The following is an 8,833-nucleotide window of genomic DNA, read 5'->3' as shown; positions in this document are numbered from 1 at the left end:
AGTGTGTAGGTGTATTGCACGAACGTTCCCTTCACTCCTCCTGAGGCTGGGAAGGGATTCGTTTCACCTCTGGTTTGCTAGTAAAACTGAATTAAAAACATTTAACATTTATTTGCCTTAACATTTCTAAAAGCGGTTTTCTATAAAGAAGACATCACCATTATCTCCACCCCAAGTACTTGTTGGAGTTACACATTGTCTGCCATTTCGATTTGCTGTTGTTTAGGGAGAGAGCTGTTTAAAAGGTAAAGGCAACGGAGACAGGCAAATCATTCTTCCTGTCCCCAGTTGAAGAAATTCCCAAGCGCCAAAATGTTTCAGGCTCCTGATTCAGCAAAAAAATAACCTTGCTTCTTTCTGAATCATTTCAAACAGATCCATTGGGCTTACTCCTTTTTCCTCTTGCTCCCCCAACCCAACATTCTGAACCCAGGGTTGGCTACAATTCCATCCATTAGGCAGAGCATGTTAGCTGCCTCCATTGGTGGATACTTGAATGGCAGTGGTGATGGCAGCCTCGCCAGCTACTCTCCTTCAACCCTTTCTCTGGTGTTTCCCATCTGGTGGAAGACAGAGCTGTGTTTACCACATGACCTGGCTTTCACCCGCCCAAACTAGCCTGCAGCCCTGAGGCGTGATGGTGGGTGCCAGTTTTGAAGGAAGATTCAAAGTGTCAGGCTTTTGTTTCTAAAAGGATAACTGGCGTCATCTTGCTCCTTGCAACTGGCAGCAAAATATATTCAGCAGGCCCGGATTGATTCCCTCGTTACTTGATCCCGCAGAAATTATAGGGACCCTGAGAGTCATGCCTGGTTCTGTGGCGGTTGTTTTTTTTTAGAAGCAGGCATTGTTACAGGATTCAGCATGAACCACTGAAACAGAGATCTCTTTCCATAGCCAGAAACATGCTGCAGGCAACAAATGGTGTAAGAAATATAGTCTACAAGATTACAATATTTTCAAATCATTTTATTCCAGCAGTGATTTGTGCTCATTGCCTTATTTAATTTCAAAGCAAATCGGATAACACTACTGGGGTTAGGCTAGTACAAAGTGAGGAAATCCATGTTTTAAAGATCAGGGGAAATTGCAATGGGAAATTTCAATCTGATCACGTACTCATTTTTCAGTTGGGTTCACAATTTTCCCTAAGAAGAGGGCACTGTGTGTTTTCTTTTCCATAATTAGAAAGAGGTAGGGTCTGTTGATCTTAAAGATAGGATTAGGACCAAGACGTTCAAACTGTGGTGAAAACTGTATAACTGTGACTCCGGCGGCTTCAGTGCCACCCTCATGAATGTCCACGACAGCCTTGTGAATGGCCTGGAGGGAAATAGTGACATATTACTTGTCTTCATATGGGATGGAGGAAAGCCTACCATAACATGTGTGCTGGATGAGTAACTACCTCTGTCTTCCATGTAAATATCCAAAAGTTCCAGATGACTCTGGGTTCTAGTATTATGAATGGTAAGATCTTCCCTCTTTCCCCCTTCTCCACCTCTGTCATGCCCCTTATTTACCTCCATTCTCCCTGCCCCTGCAAAGAAACAGAGAGTTCCTCTACCCCCACAATCCTTTTAGATGCCCTTTTCTGAACTATCATGTCACCTCTTATTTAATTACTTTCATTGTCCCGACTTCTACATTTTAAGCTCTCCTATGGCTCATTTGGTTAGAGCCTGGTGCTGATAATGCCAAGCTTGCAGGTTCGATCCCCACATGCGACAGCTGCATTGCTGTTGGTTGGACTAGATGATCCTGACGGTTCCTTCCAACTCTACAGTTCTACAATTCTATAGGCCGTTGCTTTACCCTATAATTGTTTCAGATGGCCTTTTCTGAACTACTCTACAGTGTTCTGTTTAAGGTGTGGTGATTTGAATTCTACGTAGTATTCCAAATGTCTTGGCAACATAGATTAAGAATAATGCATTGCCATCACACCCACAAGATGACTCAAGACACATACGTATGGAAGAAAGGGTATATTTATTTTTTAAAATATAATGATTCTGAAGACCTGCAGAATAAGGAATCCACATTAACCAAAACAAAGTATAGTCTGGGCATGGAAGCTACCTAATGCAGGAGGGATGAAAGCTCTCCTTATTCCTGGGCATGTTTACATGCATTGCTTGAGGCGGTGGAGACAAAGATTGGAAACAATCATCCCCCTTCGCTCTGAACATCTTGGGTATATGAATTTGACAAGAAACCTCCACCTTGGCGTTCATCCTAATGCACATGCCGAGTGAAAGGGCACAAATAATAATAGTAGCAATAATAATGCCCACAACCAGATCATCTCTCATGAAATGCCTTTCTAAAGTGCTTGTATAAGACAGCAATATTCAGGAGCAGACCACCTCACATACTTACTTTGGAAACATACAGATCGGTTTCACTGGTAATTCCAGACAGGTCAGCATTCTCGTCGCTGAAGACATCAGTCACACCCATTCTCTGCAATGTGTCTTTGACATCATAGGATCCAGAAATGGAAATTTTTGGAAGGTACAGGTCCATTTCTCTGATTAACACATGGATAGCAAAATCCAAACATTAAATTATGAGCGCAAATAATTTTGTTTAGGTTACCTCCAGAAGTGCAAATAACATTGGTATGTACAATTAAACAGGGGCAAGTAGTGGATTTGTATGCTGGTGTATCAATAGCAGGGTGGTTTCTTTGCTCACCTCCTGCTTCTTTTATTCGTCTTCTATAGGAGCCTTTCCTAACCTAGTACCATCCAGATGTTTGAGACTGAAATTGCCATCAACTTTAGTTAGCTCGTGATGGGCTGTCCAATCTGGAAGGCACCAGGTTGGGGGAGGCTGCACTTTAGCATCAGGGAGGACCATAACTGGAGGAGAAATGGTGGTTATGAAGAACTGACCTCCATACAATGGATTTTTACTTTGTTCCAAAATAATACATTTATATTAAGTTTAAAATATAAACGAATTGGTTGTGTGTGCATGATCTGACCTCCATACGATGGATTTTTACTGAGCCTGCTGACTCAGGAATGTCAAATTTCTATAGCAGAAGAGCCAAATCCCTCATGCAATGGATCTCTGGGAGCCACACCCCTAATATTTCACCCAAAAGCACACTTCAAACTTAATTTGTTCCAAAACAAGACATTTATATTAAATTTAAAATATAAACAAATTGGTTGTGTGTGCATGTTTACTGTATATATCGGTGGCTTACTGCAACTTCTGGAGAAGATGATCAAGAGGGTTGAGGCCAAACAACTGCAGACATTTGTAGATGGGACTCTATAATCCCTGCATCTCTCTCCTTTAATTCCTATGGTTCCAGAGGTGTCTTTTATATCACGTGAAACCTCACATATAATGAGGAACTTAATGATTAAGAGAATATTTTGAAAATGGAATAAGCTGTCACGTGAATGCTGACTATGCTTACTAGATGGATCAATGGTCTGACTTGGGATAAGCAGCTTCCTATGCATCCAAGTTAGGTTTCAAAACTGATGATTCTTGTCCTGTACTATAAAGGCATTGACGCGGGTGGCGTCAGAGCCTAGGACTTGCTGATCTGAAGGTCGGCGGTTCGAATCCCCACGACGGGGTAAGCTCCCATTGCTCAGTCCCAGCTCCTGCCAACCTAGCAGTTCGAAAGCACGTCCAAGTGCAAGTAGATAAAGAGGTACCACTCTGGCAGAAAGGTAAACGGCGTTTCCGTGAGCTGCTCTGGTTTGCCAGAAGTGGCTTAGTCATGCTGGCCACATGACCTGGCTTCCTCGGCCAATAAAGCGAGATGAGCGCCTCAACCCCAGAGTCGGTCACGACTGGACCTAATGATCAGGGGTCCCTTTTTACTATAAAGGCATCATCTATAATAAAGGTAGCACTGTGCCAAACCCCACCCACATTCCCCAAAATTCCCCATCCCTTGAGAAAGTGAGGGTGTTTCTTTCTGATTAATTCTCATGGCCTGCTTGTAAAACAGGAGTGGGAAACCTCTGGTTGACCATATGTTTTGGACTACAACTCCCATCCTCCCTGACCATTGGCTGTGCTGGCTGGGGCTGATGGGAGTTGTAGTGCAACAATATCTTGAGGGCTATAGGGTCTCCACCCCTGTTGTAAAAGATAGTAAGAGCAAGGGCACAAATCTCCACACTTCCATCCTCATGAAATGTCCCATCTTCTCCGCTGCTCTTTTTCTTTGGGTGGTGGTGGTAGTTTTGTTTTGCCCTCTCTCCCCAAAATGGCCAAAGGAGAAATGCCATGGAATATCAACTCAACAGCAGCAACATTTTCAAAACAACACATAGAAGACTTACTCATATATGAATGATCTTTTACATCTATCCAGAAATTCCATGCTCAAGCCATCCTCCACCTGCTTCATTTTCCCTTCATCTGGCAGAATGAACCATGCGCTGGCATCTCCGTTGTATGGAATTTCCACCACTGAGCAAGACAGCTCTTCATCATGGAGGAAGTTGTAATAGCCATTTCGATACATTAGGTTGGCTTTCACAGTTGTGTTTGCATCTACAAAAAAATCTTCTTCCTTTGTAAAGTCAGTGTCGAAAGGATATTTCCAATGGGCTTTGGAGGGAGAAAAGAAAAGAAAAGTTCCAAGAACCGAGTAAATGGATCGTGAAATTCACCAGGGCAATGGAGGACAATCTTTTTAAGCCTAAGGGCTTCAATTTCTCCTGGGAAATCTTTCAAGGGCAACATGCCAATGGTGAGTTGGGGTCAGAGGTATAAATGCTCAGAGAAAGACTTCCCCACCGATCTCTCTATCCTTGATCCAGGGAATCAGGAGGTATTGCCACACCTCAAGGACACATTCCTGCCATGCAAATGCATGGAGGATGTGGAACAGGAAGGCTGAGGGATGCAGCCTGGGGGATACAATTCTCTGTGTTGAAAAAAATACAGAGCAGGGCCAGTGGGAGACATGACCCTGAGGAAGGGATTATGGTCTGGGAAGAGTCCCGAGGAATGGATAAGGAAGTCTGGAGGAGAAGTTTCCTACACCTACACTAGCAAAGCCAAGGTAAGCACAGATCACATCTTATTGTCCATTAGAAGAATCCCTGCTTCCATGTTGACCCTCTGTGATGTTGAACAAGCTGAAAGACCCAACACATAAACCAACATAAAAGAATGGGGAGTCTTTATACCCCCCATTTCTTTAATTAAAAAAAACCCTATGATCCCATGCTATGACTTTCATTCTACCTCAAAACCAAAACTCCCCTTAATTACTGGTAATTTTTTTACACCTGCCTGTGTGCCTGTATGGCTGTTTATTTGCATCTACAAAACTCTTCTTATTCTGAGGATGCCTGAAGATGATTTTTTATTTTTTATTTTATTCCAGTATTGTAATTACAAAAGTCAGTGGCAGAGCAAAGCAGATTAGAAGATGCCTGGAGATTTTTTTTTACAAACCCCCAATTTATTTATCTTTCTTTCAACTTACCTTTGAAGAAGATGTAGTTCAGTAAAACCATCCTAGTTTCTGGATCAAGCTTATCAACCGCATGGTGTATTTTCCCATGAGTTTTGGCCTGCACATAATTATTTATTTGGGTTTTAGCTGCCGATGAATTCTGGAAGTTGGATGAAAAGGCTTCAGCTCCATACAAGGTTTTGACATCTTCCAGGAATTTTGGAAGTATTTTCAGTGGCTCATCTATGAATAAGGCATTCCCTGTGTTAATCAGGGCCTTGTTGTTTGGATCATTCAGGGCACTGATGAGCTGATGGAATCCTTTGTGTATTTTGTGCTCTTCAGTCTCCGAAAGGTTAAAAGCAAGTCCTTTGTAAATTTGGCTTTGTGTTTCAGATTTGGCACCCAGCGTCAGTGCTGCAAAAGTGCTGGAGATGCTGACTGGAGAGAAGAAAATATTTTTGGCAGCTTCACCTAAAGCTATTTGTTTGTGGAATCTAAATGCAAAGTTGGCATTACTGGGAGCAATCTCATGAGCAAACGTTAAGGTCTGACCCTGTTCTTCTTCCACAGAAGGATGTGGGTGTTCAAATATCATTTTATCTCCATGACCCTCAGAGTCCTTAGGCTGTCCTGGGATGTGGTGACAGTGAACTTGGAGAACACTCAGTAGCAAGGAGAGGGAGATTAAGGCCTTCATTAGGATTGGTAAGTATTCTTCGACAATGAAAATATCCTACAAACAGTAAAAGAGTAATAATAATAATAATAATAATAATAATAATAATAATAATAATAATATCTTTATTGTCATTGCCCCCTCTCGGGGACAACGAAATTACTTGGCTGCTCCATCCACCCAGGTAGGGCACTCCACACAAAATCAAAACAACTATAAAAACACTAATTAAAAGAATACAGTGTGATACAGCAAGGAAGATTACATGACTTTCAAAGTCCAGGCTTCCCATTCAGGGCCGAGATCGCTCTGGAGAAGAAGCTGTTCTTAAGACGGCTCGTTCTTGTCTTCATCGTCCTGTATCTCCGTCCCGACGGCAGGAGCTCGAAGAGACAGTGACCAGGATGCGATGGATCTTTTACTATGTCCAGTGCCTTCCTATGGCACCTTGTGGCATAAATCTGCTCTAAGGTGGGGAGTGGGCAGCCAACAATGCTCTCTGCTGCCTTAACAACTCTGCACAACCCCAACCTGTCCCAGGTAGTACAACTTCCGTACCACACACATAAGCCATAAGTGAGCACGCTCTCAATGGCACAGTGATAGAAGGCAAGCAGCAGTTTCTGCGGAAGATGGTTTTTCCTTAGAATTCTCAAAAAGTACAGTCTCTGTTGCGCCTTCTTCACAAGCCCCCTTGTGTTGACACTCCAGGACAGATCCTCTTGTAATTCAATGCCCAAAAATCTGAACGTTGTTACCCTCTCCACACAGACCCCATCAATCAAAAGTGGCTGGACATTGCTCTTCTGTCTCCTGAAGTCCACCACAAGCTCCTTTGTCTTCCTTGTATTTATGAGCAAGTTGTTAGCTCTGCACCACTCTGTCAGCCGCTCCACCTCATCTCTATAGTCCGTTTCACCCTCCCTTTCAGAGATGAGTCCAATCACGGTTGTGTCATCTGCAAATTTGACAACCCTATTACTAGGGTGAGCAGCGACACAATCGTACGTGTAGAGAATATAAAGGAACGGACTGAGTACGCACCCCTGTGGTGTTCCTGTGTTAGTCTTAAGCAAAAGAGGCATTTTTAATCAAATTATTCTGTTCAACTCTGTTTAAAGGACAGGAATTTGTTCAAGAATTCAACTCACTGGACATGAAATAGTGGGTTGTGCTAGTAATTCACACAACATATTTCATCCATGGAGCATGTGAATAGAATAAGACATTTCAAAAGTTAGATATGCTGTTTTGGGAGGACAATGACATTTTGATAAAATGTTATTTCCATTTTTTAAAAGAAAAACTATTAAGTTATTCTGAATATAAAACATCTTTATGTTTCTGTTTCCTAACGTGCATTCTAGAATGATCATAATGCATTTAATGTTTTCATTTAAAATATATGTTTGCATCATAATCAAATCATCTTCCTCCAAGTAAAAACCATTTGATTTTTCAGAACATATCAATAGAACTCTGCCATTTACTTCAGTGGGACTTGAGAAATATCATCTCTGTCCCATATTTACCTACCCAGCAAATATATTTCACCTGTCTTGTGAATAGTGCAGTTGAATAAACATGTCACATTTTTAGAAGCTGGATGCAAGGTTTTTTTCTTTTTTCTTTTGTTTTATTAAAAAACAGCAAGTCTGCATTGTGCCCAGTCTTTTTCTATAACATGAAGAATATCCAGCTTGTGCCCTGGCTGCATACTGGTTAACGTCCAGTGTTGGGACAGGGCTCTCTCTGGTTGCACTGTGCTACATTCTGCAGAACTTTCGAGCTTCCAGTTTGGGGTTAAAAGTGCCCTACTCAGGTTGGGAAAAATTCCCATGAAAACATGCATTCTGAGATATTGCATCCCAAATGGTGATCTCTGCAGAATAAAAAAGTATCCAGCCCAATCAACAAAGAATGTTGGTAGTGGTTAATATTTTTGTTACATGTGTGCCTGAGTTAATAGGTGCACTTTGTCATTCTGACGGTCATGTTTTGCATCCCTGATTTTGTGATAAACCAAAGTCAGTGAGAAGGGATTGGAAGGTGGGGGAAGAGAGAAAATGGATGAAGACTCTTGTACTGTCCTGTTCCCATGCATGAAATTCAATAAAACATAAACAGAAAAAGAAAAATGCATATCATACTTACAGAATTCTCCAAACGACACTATATTGGTCTATGTGACTCCTTTGTTAGTTACGCACCAGACTTACATAATACTTAGTCTTCAGCATTAACCATTAAGCAGAACAAACATGGATTATCAAAGGGTACATAGAGCACAATGTGAAGCAATGGATTTTCAAGTGGTCTCTAGACTTTGCTCAATGGTATCAGCAGCCAAGATAAGGGGTCCTTTGAATGGCCTACAAACCTGATGGCACCAAGCCATCTTGTGGCCCTGAGTCTCCACTCATACTCTCCCAAGTTTTCACAGATGGAAATAGCTACATTTCCTCAACTCTTTCGGTTTCAGGTCAGGGTATGGGGATTCTCAGGCCTCTCTGTCTGGGCCCCCAAACTCTCTCCATGCTGCTCTCCATACTTCTCTCCCCAAAGGCTGTATTCTTCCCTCTCACCGCCTGTTTTCTTGAAAGTTTTTGCTTGGCTAGAATGTGTCCATGAACTCTGAATGCATCCTGTTTATCCAAGTGGAGGTCAGAGCGGGATGTAGAAACTAGCTTACTGTACAAAGGTAA

The 8,833-nt window shown here is 42.1% G+C and overlaps 1 protein-coding gene across 1 annotated transcript; it reads right to left on the bottom strand.

The window, feature by feature from the left end:
* Positions 1 to 954: 954 nt before the first annotated feature.
* On the bottom strand, positions 955 to 8,416 carry LOC309535619 (alpha-1-antitrypsin-like). The gene is made up of 5 exons (XM_082228902.1): positions 8,283 to 8,416; positions 5,480 to 6,185; positions 4,323 to 4,593; positions 2,383 to 2,533; positions 955 to 1,323 (listed from the first exon to the last, which is right to left on the bottom strand). Exons 2-5 carry the CDS (start codon positions 6,147 to 6,149, stop codon positions 1,120 to 1,122), a joined length of 1,296 nt encoding a protein of 431 aa, XP_082085028.1. The 5' UTR covers positions 6,150 to 6,185; positions 8,283 to 8,416; the 3' UTR covers positions 955 to 1,119.
* Between the last annotated feature and the right edge of the window lie 417 nt (positions 8,417 to 8,833).

Source organism: Podarcis vaucheri (genome assembly GCF_965113315.1).
Source record: "Podarcis vaucheri genome assembly, chromosome: 1".
Lineage (NCBI taxonomy): Eukaryota > Metazoa > Chordata > Lepidosauria > Squamata > Lacertidae > Podarcis > Podarcis vaucheri.
Note: the sequence above shows the minus strand (reverse complement) of the source record. Positions and strands in the feature narration are given on the sequence as shown.

Coding starts and splice junctions, on each gene's coding strand:
- LOC309535619 (XM_082228902.1), bottom strand. CDS start 6,149: ATGAAGGCCTTAATCTCCCTCTCCTTGCTACTGAGTGTTCTCCAAGTT. Junction 4,594..5,479: donor GAACTACATCTTCTTCAAAG/GTAAGTTGAAAG, acceptor CTCCCTCCAAAG/CCCATTGGAAATATCCTTTC. Junction 1,324..2,382: donor CCGATCTGTATGTTTCCAAA/GTAAGTATGTGA, acceptor ATTTCCCTCCAG/GCCATTCACAAGGCTGTCGT.